Genomic DNA, 14,828 nt, shown 5'->3' with positions numbered 1-14,828 from the left:
CAAAAATAATTAGTAAAATAAAGCCTTGTAGAACAAACACCTTCAGATAATAGTTTGAATTCTTTGCTGGAATATCTCCTCTGATGCCAGTGGAATTACAGAAGCAGGAATTTGACCTTTGATATATATCTTCAGAAAATGACAAAAGGCATTACAAATATATACTGCCCTACAGTAGATATGGCATGACTGTCAAGGCCATCCTGTACTACAAAATAGTTCACAGTGCCATGCTCTTGTTCCTTTTGACATTAGTCATATGCAAGTGTATTTTACTCTTTCTTTAAATAACAGTTTCAAATGTAATAAATGCATAAAATTCCGAGTGCCTACCTGGTTTTGTTGGTGAAACGCCTTTTTCATGTCTGACTTCTTCATGCTCTAGATGAAATAAACAGCATGACAAAATTGCCATCATGTTTCTAAAGTGTGTTTTGTATGCTTTTTCTTTAACTAAGAAGGATTACATGTATATTTTTCAGGAATAAACATTTATTTTCTATTGCTTCATGCTGTTATTTTGGAAGAAAGCCAAAAGACTAATCACTAAAAGATTATTCACAAAGGGATCTGTCACAAAACAATGAAGTTCAGTAGTACTGCACATTACTCTACATATATCACCACTATTAATGTTATTAAGAGTTATGCAGGTACCTTAAGAAAAAAGTCAGTTAATAGGTGCTCCCCTTAATTTCTAAAACATGATTTATACCCACTCTCCATCTTGAAAGGAGAGTAGAGAGCGAACTCAGCAACCATTCACTTGACCTTTACATTGTTGAGTCAGAGATACTTGAGCTGAATTCCCAAAGCCTTGAACACATCCTATTCCACATGAATAAATTATATATCACTGTGGAAAATTAGAGACCTAGCACTGTTTTGTAGGCAGTGCACCTTTCTATTTCATAATTTTTACTGGAAATAATGAGAATTTATGTTAGGTTGTTGGAAATAGAAAGGACAAAGAAGCTTCATTTTAAAAACAAGGGTCTAGCACTACATAATTTATAGCAAAGTCACACCTGCTTAAAAGGAAAAGAAAAAAACACACAGATCTCATAATATAGTTGCAGCTAGGCCAAATGCATGCAAATAGGGACCACAGCATGTTTTAGAGTTGAACAATCAATGGACAGCTCTGCTGGTCTTGTTTCCAGGTCATGCTGCCCACAGTTATAAATCTGTGCACCTGTTTCTTTTTGAGCAACAATAAATGCAAACATGGGCTGTAAAGTGGAAAATGTTCGAAATGTGAGCAAGCCTTGAAAAAAGGGCAATATGCTTCAGCACTTCAGCCATTTAAATGAATTCTTGAACTCCCAGCAACAGTGGTTCCAGAGGAAGATATATTCCAGGAAATGCTGAGATAAAGATATGATGGGGAATTTCAAATGGGAAAGAGTTTTATAAAGTGTGAATTGAAATTTATGTTTCTGAAGAGTAATTTTTTTCCACATCTGGGCTTTTCTTGGGGGTGGGAGTATTTGGGGTTGCAGCTGACATATCTTTTACACTTACAGTTTATCTTTGCATGCTAAAGGTATGAAGGTTATAGAAAGCTAACAAGCAGGCTGCATGGTAAGTCAATGCATGAACTCTTTCTCCAGTCCTTTCTGACTGAGAAAAATTCTAGACACAGCTATACTAAAATACAATATGATGTGTTGATCTCTCTTTCTTTTTCTATTTTTAATTCAGCAGAAGTATTCATTCAACCCAACTGATTGTTAAAAGCGATTTTTTAAAAGCTTGTCAGTCCTGTGTTAATTTTTTTGTGAAATTTGTGATATGGGAAGCATAGAATAAATTGACTCCTGTACTAAAGCAGTTGGTTATGGCAAATGGAATGGACTATTAAATAGCAATGACACACAACAGGTTAAATAAAAATAATGGAAGGCATGGGGTAAAGACATTATAGCTTTAAGCCAAATTACAAGTTACTATGGGAGAGCTGCCATATGTTAAAATCAGAAAAGCCACACATATCCTGCTATATTGCAGGAATTTTCTGAGCAAGGTAGGTACCACATACTTGCTGGCTTTGACTGGACTACAGAAGACAAAAGAAGGTAAATTGTAATATGTAGATATAAAGAGAAAACAAATTCTAAACTTTTTAAGATTCAAATATTCTTGTGGTAGTCAGCTCTTACTTTTTTTTAGTTTTCCTCACTCATGTAAAGACACACTGCACTCAGACTCCTAAAATGTAGATAGACCCTGACATGTTTAGACTGTTGCAGGTCCCCCTAGCTACCTGTCCCCACTGAGATAATGAAGTATCCTGGCATTTAACACAGTAATGCAACAGTGTGAATAAGAAGAAATTCCAGTCAACAGTTGATTGGAATTTTTGGGTGTGATTCAACTGACTTGCAACATTGAGAACATGCTGGTCTAACTCTAAGCTTATTATGGACAACTCCTTTTAATCAAAGGAGAGTAATAAACAGCTCCAGAGGATAATTCATATCATTATAAAATGTTTGTTAAAGGAGGATGGGATGACTTACCCTCTGCTTCAAGTTGCCTGTTTAAAGCCCAATAGGTACCAATCTGAAAGCTTACAAGTTACTTTTGTAGCGGCTTATGGTTGGCCAACTTGAAATACTGGATTTTCAGTTTGGTTCCAAAAAACATGAAAAAGACTGGTCAACCTATCTGAAGCACCAGAGTTGAATAAATCTTATAAAAAATGGTCAAGTCATGAGATTTCTGGCAGTTTTGTTTCCAGCCACTGAGAATATATATTTGCACAATAACAATATCTGTGATAGTTTGAAACATCTGATTTTCTTCAAAAACTAAAAAAGAAACTTATCTGACCTTAAAAAAAAATGTGAATTTAGTTGTGAAAAACCTGTAGATTCAAAGATGTCATCTCTTCCTTCCCCAGACTTGTTTGCCTATTACTAATTGCTAACTCATTAAACACTCTAGTGAGAAATATATTGCAGTATTTTGCAGGAACTTCTCCAACCCAATTAACATAAGCATAATTTATATGGTTTTGAGCAATCTACAGCAGCTTACGATTAGATAAAAAAATACTAAACACTATTATACTACTAAACACTACTATACAGATAGATTGCTATATAATAAGACTTCATAGTAAAATAATAGATATCATGTGGGTTCTTATAAAAAGTAATATAAACCCACAAATAATATGAATGCTCACAATTTCATTTGAGCAATCTCAGCTAGAGACAGCACAATATTATTCTGTACAGCATCTATTACAGTACTCAGGAGAAGGAAAACCACATACCATATAAGAATAGAAATGAGGTGGTAAACAGCACAATTCAGTTCAAGATGAAACAGCATTTTATTTTATAAAAATTTTCATCATCATCATCATGAAATCATATTATAATCTGTTGATCTGGCATCATTGTTCATGATTTGACAATCTTTCATTTTATATTTGGATCGAGGCTTCAGTAGAAATCAAGAGGTTGATATCTAAAGGAAGCCTTCAAAACAGCTGCAGACAGTCAATGATGATGAGAATGTTGTAATCCCTGAGGTGACTCTGCAGGGCTTCTATAATAATCAGTGTTACTTGAATCTTTTCTGTCTGCATTATTATTACAAAACCTACATGGTCTAAATCATAGAAGAGACCCAAATAACCAAAGACTTTTGACCCATGAGAAAGCCATTTTAAGATCTAACCAAGTCCCAGACCCAACTACTTCATCCTCCTGCCTCGATCCCTTCTTGTGCAGTGCTCCCTGTGTTGTGGCACAGGAATTACTTGCAGGCATGTGCTGTAAATTCAGTTTCTGGAAAAATTTGAATTTAAAGAAAAAAAAAAAACACCAATGCCTCACAAGGGTATTTGAGATCATTTCACACATCTGATTTACAGCTCCACCTCCCTTTACTAGCCCAGCTCTGGCACAGAGGCAGGAACAAGTAGGCCAGACCTTAAACATCCTAACCTGGCTTTATCATCAGAAAGGATGTGCTCAGAACTGTCCTCAGTTGCAATGCTGCTCTGTGTGTTATCAGTCACATATTTCAAAATACTCTGAAAAATAACTGCAATTCAAATGTACTACAATAGAGATGTTCTGAATAGTATTTACCCCCCCCCCATAAACTAAGGAAGAATGACTTGTTCCTACCTGGCTTCTTGGTGGGAGCAGTCTTTTGTTGTTTAGTTTTCTTGTCTGTATTGTGAAAGCAGCATTAAAATTAGAAATTCTTCCTGTGTTAGCATAGCTGCATATAACTGGAAGAATGTTTCTAAACATATGGCATTTTACATACAATCCACAGAGAAAAAATAAATGCATGCTTTTAGCAACACTATTTCATCATAGCACTGTAGAAATGACACACATACATTTTAAATTCAGACTGCATGGTGAGATCATATTCCATGAAAGAACAAATTACTGTACCTAATGTCTTAGCCCCCAGAAAATAGCTACATACTTGGTAGTGTCTTTCAAGTAGTCACTCAGGCAGAAACTGTGTTTCTAATAATCCAGTTATTATACCTTTGTGGACATCACCATGTTAAGTGCCTAAATTCAACAATTAGGTATGTATATACACACATACATAAATATAAATATAAATATCTGAGCTTTTAATAAATATATAAAATCCTGAGAACTTCTGCTCAGATAGTGCCTAATCACAAACACGTACAGACTTATCCATGTGTGTCTACTCTCCGAAGAGTAGAAAGGTATGGAGACCCCCAAGCAGAAAAACACATCCCAGTGCCAGCCTGAAAGCCTGTTTATACCACATGCTGCTGGTCATGCTTACCTAAAACCAGCTGGATATCTGTCACAAAACCTTAGAGAAGCCCTGAGCATGTGCTAATCTCATGAGAAAAGCTGCCTAAATGCACATGCTCTTGAGCTGCCTGTGGCCCAGCTCAGGCGATGTGGCCCCATGCCGGCAGCAGCCACCAGGCCTGAACAGCTGCTTTTCCCCCTGAGCAGGCCAGTGGATTCAGCTTCAGGCAGAGTGCAGGCAGGACTATGCTTTCTGAACACGTAGCATCTCTTAAATGCCCAACGGCCAGGGCAGGTGGGAACTACAAAGCTTTTTTCAGACCTCCACTCTGCCCAGTTTGGTTGACTTAAACTCCCCCCTTCTTGATCTTTTCATGGCTCTTCTCTTATTTCCTTTTTTTGCTTAACTGAGCTCAAACCTCCCCCCACCTTTCAACATTCACAACATTCATTGCTTTTCTTTTTAAATGCACTTAAAGCACATTCAGCATGTATTTCCCCTTCCTCTCACTGATGGAGGCAGTTTACAGTTACATGCCTGTGGCCCATTGCCTTTTTCCCAAGATTTCTGCTGGGCATCAGATTCAAAGTGACGCTGGCAGGGTGGAGGTCAGGTTGGGTAGGGATGGCTTGTCTCCTGAAGCCACCCGACTCATCTGAACACTAGCTTACTAGAAACCCTCCTGGCTATTCTGCCTGAGCATGCACAAAGTAAGCTGCTGGGCCTCTGAATATGAGCTATGTTTCCAGCCTGGAAGCCAAAGATGTTTTTAAATGAGATAACACAGAGAGGTAATGGGAACTGGATGAGTGGCTGGGATCATCTGCACATTAACAGGTGCCCAGTTTGGCTGTTGCTGCACTGACACACACTCAAAGGGTAAACCTTAAGAACTGCTGTTTTTTGGTGGGTGCTACTGCTCTGGAACTCAAGTGTCCAGATTTGGATCCTTAACCCTAATTTGCACTCTGACTAAATATGTGGATAGTAGTGTATGTAGAAAGCAGATTATTGAGTGGTCTCAACATATGTGGCATTTCCTTCAAATTTAGCTTGTAACTTCCAGAGAACTTCTTGGTGAGGGCAGAGAGCAGGTTCAACCTCCAAAGATTTTCTTCTGTGACCTTTTCTTTTTTAACTTGCCCGTTGAGATCCCCAGAGATATAAAAATGCCAAAGAGGCCTAAAAAGACATTTATCATGCCTCACTTGACAGAGAAGCGGTTTCATTGCTGCACAGTCCATTTCTCATCCATAACATGGCAACATATGGCAAAGCAAGAGTGCAAGCATGGACATGAAGCATAAAAAAATTGTGTGTTTTTTTTTTTCCCCCAGTTTGTTTCTGAAAGGAAATCAGTATTAATGGGGGAAAATTCAGGGAGGGAAAAAGCTCCATTAGTATTGATTTCTTATTTTCTTTGGAAATAAAATATAGCACTAAATTGCTATGCTTTTTGGTTGTCATCTGGTAGGTGGTGATTTAATTTCTCTTCCCTTGAATTAAGTTTAGGGCTTTTTTTCCCCTTGCTCAGCTATTGTTATTTTCAGTTCCTTATGAAAGCAGTGCATCAAAAACTCTCATCTCTATTTCATGGCTGTCTGTGAAACTAGAAATGTTGTTATAGCACAACCAGCAATTTGAAGAAACAGCTTGTTCAGATAAAGTATCCTCTTTGTGCTCTTAGATGAACTTTAACATACTGCCAATATATTTCATTGGTTTAGATTTGGACTTTATTTATAAGTTATATAAAGAAAAAAAGCTTGCTGAATTCAAATGTAGGCCCTGTACCATCCACTGGATTAATGACAAGTACAGGTCAAAAGGTTTAGAGCTTCTGTTTCTTTGGATATTATCAAAAAGTGTGCATGCTATTTTGAACCTTAAACAGATTTAGCTTTTTAAAATTCTGGTTGCAATCTATATCAATGATTACTCTGTAAGCCTATCATATGAGTCTATGAGTAAATTGCATGACTGATCCATTAAAAAGAATGGCTGGGACCTCCTTTTCAAAATGAATTAATTTCTGAAGATTTGGTAGCTCATCTTTTGATTATGGTAGAGCGTCTCTTGGACAGGGCTGTGAACTTGCATTCATCTGGAAATAGATGTTGTAATTCTTTGGCATTTGTCCACCTACCTATTCTCTGACCTAACTGAACAGCAACTAATGATCTGCTGATCCCAGTGGAGAACACCCTGAAGACTGCTGCTTCTCTTTCCCCAGCAGATCTCCAGGAGGTGACTGGATAGCTTTTTCTCTGCGTTTCTAAGCAATGGTTGTAACCAAAAGGGAACCTGAAGGAACGGATTAGCAAAAGCTAAAGACAGCACTCTCTACCAGAAAACACATTTCAAGAGATCAGGAAGCTTCACAAAATCATTTCAGTTCACCAGAACGTCCATATGAAGAAAAACAGTGAAAAAATTCTGATAATGCCAAAAACAGGTATTATGGCAACAACAGAAGAAATATTTAAATTTTTCATTTTATAATGACTGTCTCATTTCTCATTTACTATTTATATTTATCATATCATGAGGAGTTTGTCAAATAAACAAAATATTTATGTGTGCAAAAAACTACACAAAGTCCAAATTCTTTTTTTGTGAATATTTCTGAAAATTTCAGACTTTGTTCTGATTTTGAATAAGACCAAAGTATAAAGTCCTGAAATATTTCATTGGAGAGAATTTCTTTCCTCTGCAGAGCTCTAGTTTTGCAGCACTCCAAGCATTAATATTAATTTTTGTTCTGATGTATCTAATTTAAATAGAAAAAAATAAAGCTGCAAACAGATCTCTTTGTGTTTCAGGCAGTTTCAGAAGAATTACATCAGGAATTAATTCTCTTGCTTTACCTGCTCTCACACATACACACAAAACCTTCTTTAATTTAAAAATTTCCCTGTAGGATCAATATATTTTCTGGAATTCTCTGGCTTCTCACTCACGTGATACTTAATATGATGGCTGGAAGCATAGGAATAATAGTTTGAAGCTCCTGTGAGTCAAGGTGAAAAGGAGGCCACTGCTTTGTGCAGAATGAGGGTTTTATAATTCAGTCTGCTAACTCAAGAGCACTCAGCACACAGCAGGCAGAACTATTACCACCAATGCTTGCAAATTAACACTTCCAGTCATCAACTGAAACTGAAAACAGCCACCGCTTTCCAAAGCAACTATTAATCACTGGAGAAAAGATCTTTTATACTAAAGGAAATTTTGCTAGTCTTTATTTATTTATTTATTTATTTTACTTCAAGCATTTAAATTCTGAGGGCTCTAGTCTGGGATATACTATAGTATAGCATGGCTCTACAAGCTCCTCCTCAGTCTGATGTACTCGCTTTGTGGTAGGATGCCCTAATGTTTGCAAACTCCTTGCCACTGAGATTTATTTATACACTGGTATCTGAGTGAGATCTGGCCCATCACACAGCTAGTGCTCATTTTTCTGTGCTCAGAGGGCAAGTGACCCTGGCGGAGCCCCTCAGGATGAAAACCCAGTCACAGGGGGAGACTGGAAGGCAAGGTGGAAGGTGGCAGCAACCTTCTCCATGTCAGAAGCCATAGCCCAGGGGATGGCTGACATGGGGGGCTCCAGTCTCTCCTTGTCATTTAGGCTTGGGATAAATTCTCCAAGGGACAACGGGGAGGAGCCAAATACAGAATCACAGAAGTTTAGGTGCAGTAGTTACAGAATCACAGAATGGTTGATGTTGGAAGGGACCTCTGGAGATCATCTAGTCCAACCCCCCTGCTCAAGCAGGGTCACCTAGAGCACATTGCACAGGATTGCATCCAGGCGCGTTTTGAATATCTCTAGAGAAGGAGACTCCACCACCTCTCTGGGCAACCTGTTCCAGTGCTCTGTCACCCTCACAGTGAAAAAGTTTTTCCTCATACAGTTTCTGCATCTCTTCATGAGCTTCTCCAAATGCAGCCCAAAGTCCCAATTAGCAATTAATATATAAAAAGTGGTCAATGAGGCCAAAAAAAAGCCTGGCCTCTGTGTCTTTGAAGACTGAAGTGAGGAACATTGCGTTTTTTTTCCTGGTGGTTCAGAAAAAGCAACGCAACTTCACTAATTCAGCTATTCAAGGTAGTGAAATCTGATAGGAAACCTCAAAATGTCTATGAAATACCCAGCTTACAAGCAGAATATTCTGCTAGAAAAGCGTATAAGAAAAATAATAAACGCATAGGAAAAATTGTTATCCTTCAAAAAAAATTTTTGAGGAAAAAAAGCATGTGGGGAAAAAGGCTGACTCTTTTCCACTGAAAAAGTAGGCTTCTAAGCAGTTCATCTGATCACTTATTCATGAATACTTCATTTCTGTGTAAAGCTTGGTCTTTTGCAAGCAGCAGAGTTGTCAGCAAAGGTCAGTGAGACACTGATGTCTGGTTTGCAGCACCCACCGCATCCAGTAAGACCACTCAGAGCTGAGTTTTCAGCTGAGTTTCTGTGAAAATATCCTCTTAGCCTCATTTCTTCACATCAGGCCAAACTCCTCACCAAGTCACACGCCAACGGCCCATGATGAGGCACAAGACCCTGATTTGAAAGGGGTCCATACTGACTCATTGCAGCCACTTGTAGCTAGATATTACTTACAGCTTACCTGAGTGCAGAGTCAAGCCAAGAATTTTTTAATTGCTCAGCTCCTGTTCTTTTGAGACACAAACTCTAGGCTGGCTCTGTTCAGGATATACATCTACACACATAACCCAGTGGGGTTATATCCCCTCCATTTTGGGGACCTCCATGAGGTTGCTACTTCATGGGGACATGAAGTTGTTACTTCGCGTAACAACTGGTTGTTTACAGACAAGGCTGTGATGGGGTAATTCCAGATACTTGTCTTTGATTTACAGACAGGCAAAAGACAATACCCTTCCCCACACTGGAAACTGGGTTTCACTGACACTTTATAAGCCATACATCATCAGTGTTAGAAAGACAGTCGCAGAAACTGAAAAACTGTGGAAGCTGAATCCTCTTAATTAAATTTCACCCTCATTTTTCCTCCCCTCCCAACTCTGAAAAAGCTAATGACACAAAGCAAAATAAACAATGCTTAGCTCAAGAAAGTCTCCCAGTTTTACAGATCACACAAATTCTTATTGAATACAGCCTGGAGTAACTGGAAATTAAATTACAAAACGCACCTGACTTAGGTTGAGAAACAGCTTTTTCATGTTTAACAGGTTCATGCTCTGCAAATAAGAAGAACCCATATGTTAGAGGGCTTTTTAATTTTTAGAACACTTAAAAAAATTCTCATTATTATTTTAAGAGATGACTTTGCATTACATATTAGCATTCGACTTGAGAAGAACTTTTTGACACAAATCTTTTTTGAAAAAAAGGAGCTTGGTAAAAAGAACATTTTCTTTCCCAAATTTAAAAAATTAATTTTGAACTTTTTCATGCGGTTTAAGAAATTGCAAGATTACATTCTGTCTTTTTTAATAAATTTCATATAATATCTAAAATGATTAAGAGACTTTATTACTTATTTTGATTAATATCACTTATCTTTGATAATGAAAATCTCTCCTTGATGTTTATATAGAAAGTGTGGAAATATTTTACTGCAACAGAAGTGGGGTACTGTTTGGTATAGAAGACAAAATGAAAGTTCAGTATATTACATAGAGGAAAAATAGCTTTCCATATTCCTCTGTTAGTCTGGAATCATTTGTCCGGAATATGTACTGCTCTTATAGCTACACTGTAAAATAGTAAAAAAAGATTATAAAATTATCTTTCTATATAATATATGATAAAATTAAACAATTATTAAATTGTATTAAAATATAAACTGTATGCAATACTGTGCTATTTAAAAATAGTGAGATATCCACAGAATAACATTATGAGATAGAAAAACAAGTAAAATTTCAGAGGAAATGTGAAAATATGTTTCGTTCTGATTTACAGCAGCTATGTTCAGTTTGTGTAGCAAGTGAGGTCTGCAGCATACCAATCTCTCTATTGTCTGGATCAGAGACCTCACCAGAGAATACCCTTTCTTGTCTCTATGTCCCTTGATTCTTTCCAGTGTCAGCCACGCTGTGGAGATACAGGGCAAAGATAGGTATTATCCCAGCAAGGAACTGGAAAATGGTTTTGTGCACGGTTGGTCCCATGAAACACATCTAGGTTCTGCGTTCCAGAGTGGATGAAAAACAGGTTCACAAGCCCAAATTTCCTGTGAGCCAGCTTGTCTTGATGAATCTTATCTTTAGCTGTTAAAACTTTGACAACATGAAAACATATCTCCCTCCTAAAATCAAAAGTAACAGCATTCTTTATCAACTTTTTACTTACTGTGTTCATGATGTTTCTCTACGGCAGCTAGAAATAAACAAAGAAGAAGAGCGTATTTTAATATGCTTAGGACTGTAATGCAGGATTCAATGTATTTATTCATGACATTTGTAGGCAGGTAACATAAGCCTTCAGGGATATCTATATTTAAATGTGCAACAGTTAACATAGTCTTACTTATACTACCTGCCCCAGACACCTAACTGAAACACGTAGTGGAGGAACGTAGACGCTACTTCATACAAAGATCCCTAGGAGGTTCTTCACATCCTGGGTGGGCTGAGTGACCCTCACTAAACCGTGTTTCTTTCAGCTGACTACATTATCAAACCGAGGGCAACTACATTGCTAAGTGGGGTGCTTGACCTGAGTCAAGTGGAGTGCCCCCAACTACGCAGGGCAAAGTCAGACCATGAGGTGTTCAATACCGGGCAAAACCAGACAAATAATTGTAGGCTAGTGTGGAAGTGACACCTAAGGCAATCTAAATCAGACCTATAAGAGTCCCTCACAATTTCACCCGCTTTAGTAAGGTTAGTGAGTTTTAGATTGATCCACTGACACTCCAAGGAGCAGAAGGACTTATTTGAAAACATAATTAATACACTTCTGAAATGAAAAAACTCAGAACTTCAGTACTTCAGCTTCGTAACTTAATGGCATTTCATTTTCCACATTTTTCTAGGCAAATTAGATGAGATAAAACAGAAAACTGAACTTATGCTTTCCATCGACCGTAAGAGAACCCTTCTCAGCTACAGAGAGCACAGGGAGCCATACCCAATACTGTTATTGGCCCTACAAAAAGAAATATGTTGCCTATGCCAGCTGGACTTTTCTTCTTGCCTTGTACAAAGCAGATGTTGTTTTGAAGAGAATCAGTGCTCTGCCACTTGTATGTAACAGTCTGCTGCGTATGAAAGAGAGTAATTCCCACAGAGAGATGCAGCAGTGCAGGAGATGAGCTGCCTTTGTGGTCCCAAAACACAGACTCTGCTCCCGTGTGCTCCCGGACTGTGATTCACTGAGCTCCTGAGCTCCCACTTAGGGCAGAAAGTAACTGCTGTGGAGGTGGGGTTATGTTCTGTTTGTGTTCCCTGGAGTGGAAAACCATATGTTTTCACTGTTAAGAATTCTTGGATTTCCTTATACCCTCAGAGTGATACTTAAAAAAAATCCCAAGAGTGATGAGATTGTTCCCTAACAGAAATGCTCACTTGTCTTCCTTGCAAAACTGTCATTTTGTAATCTAACTCCTGAATGTCTACTCACTCACTCCCATTTTACATCCAGTCTCTACTTGATCCATGTTGTTGCATTTAGAGAGAGAGCAATTGGAGATGGCATGCAGAACAGAACAGAAATAATGGAGCATTTTGGGAGGGGGTAATAGAGACTAAAGATACAAACTAGATGCATATACTTGCTCCCAAGTGAGGAATTAGAAATAAGAAACAGCAGAACAACAAGGATCCTATGACAAAGGCACATTTGTTATCATTATGTGCATAAGAAAACCTTGTAAATTTAGGCTCAACTATTTTGCCTCAAAACCCCCCAAAACACAAAAAACTAGTTCCCTGAACAACATAAGCTTAGATAAATTCTATTGTAATTAAAGAGTTTCCATGAAATATATCTGAAATTTGGAAAGGAAATTCACTGTGCTAAAAGACATAGCAAGATAGAGAGGCCCATCTAGCTATGAATTTCAATTTACTAAAGGAAATTCATGACAAGTATAAAAAAATCTGAACTTCAGAAACTGGTCTGATGACTGATATAACTATCAGAGAATACTGTGTTGTGTTATAACACTTTCAAAAAATCACTAATAATGATCAGAGGTATGAATAAAGATAGAATTCATTTACAGACTCTTTCCTGATACTGCTTAATCAATTTTGCAAATAAACTTTCATTACAGCATCCTTATCTCACATCTGCAATTTGTTTTAAAACACTAAAGCCAAAACAAATAGCGTGAAGCCAGTGTACTTTTTTTTTTTTTCTGCTGGCGAAAATGAGTCATGGAGAGTGTTTAAGATCCCCCTGAATTCATGCAGAAAGAAATAAGAACTCAGCCCAGGTCTGGTCGCTGAAGTTTACGAAGGTAAATGTGTCGCCCTTGTTCACATTTTCCACAGAGTTATTAATTGCCCAAGTCTATACAGGCATAGCTTGTTTTATTGCACTTCACTCTATTGCGCTTCGCAAATATTGCGTTTTTTACAAATTGAAGGTTTGTGGCAACCCTGCATCAAGCAAGTCTATTGGTGCCATTTTTCCAACAGCATGTGCTCACTTTGTGTCTCTATGTCACATTTTGGCAATTCTAACAATATTTCAAACTTTCCCATTATTATTATATCTGTTATGGTGATCTGTGATCTTTGATGTTACTATTGTAAGTGTTTTGGGGCGCCATGAACCGCACCCATATAAGATGGCAAACTTAATCAATAAATGCTGTGTGTGTTCTGACTGCTCCACCGACCGGCTGTTCCCCCATCTCTCTCCCCCTCCTTGGGCCTCCCTATTCCCTGAAACACAACAATATTGAAATTAGGGCAACTAATAACCCTACAGTGGCCTCTAAGTGTTCAAGGGAAAGGAAGAGTGGCACATCTCTCACTTTAAATCAAAAGCTAGAAATGACGAAGCTTAGTGAGGAAGGCACATCAAAAGCCGAGATAGAAATGTGATAGAAATGCTCAGCCTCTTGCGCCAAACCATTAGCCAAGCTGTGAATGCAAAGGAAAAGTTCTTGAAGAAAATTAGAAGTGCTACTCCACACAAATGATAAGAAAGCGAAACAGCCTTATTGCTGATATGGAGAAAGTTTGAGTGGTCTGGATAGAAGATCAAACCAGCCACGACATTCCCTTAAGCCAAAGCCTCATCCAGAGCAAGGCCCTGACTCTCTTCAATTCTATGAAGGCTGAGAGAGGTGAGGAAGCTGCAGAAGAAAAATTTGAAGCTAGCAGAGGTTGGTTCATGAGGTTTAAGGAAAGAAGCTGTCTCCGTAACATAAAAGCACAAGGTGAAGCAGCAAGCACTGATGTAGAAGTTGCAGTAAGTTAACCGGAAGATCTAGCTAAGAGAATTGATGAAGGCAGCTACTCTAAACAACAGATTTTCAATGTAGATGAAACAGCCTTCTATTGGAAGAAGATGCCATCTAGGACTTTCATAGCTAGAGAGGAGAAGTCAGTGCCTGGCTTCAAAGCTTCAAAGGACAGGCTGACTCTCTTGTTAGGGGCTAATGCAGCTGGTGACTGGAAGTTGAAGCCAATGCTCATTTACCATTCAGGAAATCCTAAAGCCATCAAGAATTATGCTAAATCTACTTTGCCTGGGCTCTATAAATGGAACTACAAAGCCTGGAGGACAGCACATCTGTTTACAACATGGTTTACTGAATATTTTAAACCCACTGTTGAGACCTACTGCTCAGAAAAAAAGATGCCTTTCAAAATAGTACTGCTCCTTGGCAGGCGCCTGGTCACCCCAGAGCTCCGATGGAGATGTACAACGAGATTAATGTTGTTTTCATGCCTGCTAACACAACATCCATTCTGCAGCCCACGGATCAAGGAGTAATTTCGACTTTCGAGTCTTATTCTTTAAGAAATACATTTCGTAAGGCTATAGCTGCCATAGATAGTGATTCCTCTGATGGATCTGGGCAAAGTAAATTGAAAACCTT

At 38.2% G+C, this 14,828-nt stretch overlaps 1 protein-coding gene across 1 annotated transcript in view; it reads right to left on the bottom strand.

Annotated features, from left to right (window-relative positions):
* TRDN (triadin) overlaps nucleotides 1-14,828 on the bottom strand; it is a 262,339-nt gene that overhangs the window by 26,456 nt on the left and 221,055 nt on the right. The window contains 3 exon segments of the mRNA XM_067294583.1: nucleotides 334-381; nucleotides 4,149-4,193; nucleotides 9,955-10,002. Coding sequence (XP_067150684.1) covers nucleotides 334-381; nucleotides 4,149-4,193; nucleotides 9,955-10,002 — 141 coding nt within the window.

Source organism: Apteryx mantelli, chromosome 3 (genome assembly GCF_036417845.1).
Source record: "Apteryx mantelli isolate bAptMan1 chromosome 3, bAptMan1.hap1, whole genome shotgun sequence".
Lineage (NCBI taxonomy): Eukaryota > Metazoa > Chordata > Aves > Apterygiformes > Apterygidae > Apteryx > Apteryx mantelli.
Note: the sequence above shows the minus strand (reverse complement) of the source record. Positions and strands in the feature narration are given on the sequence as shown.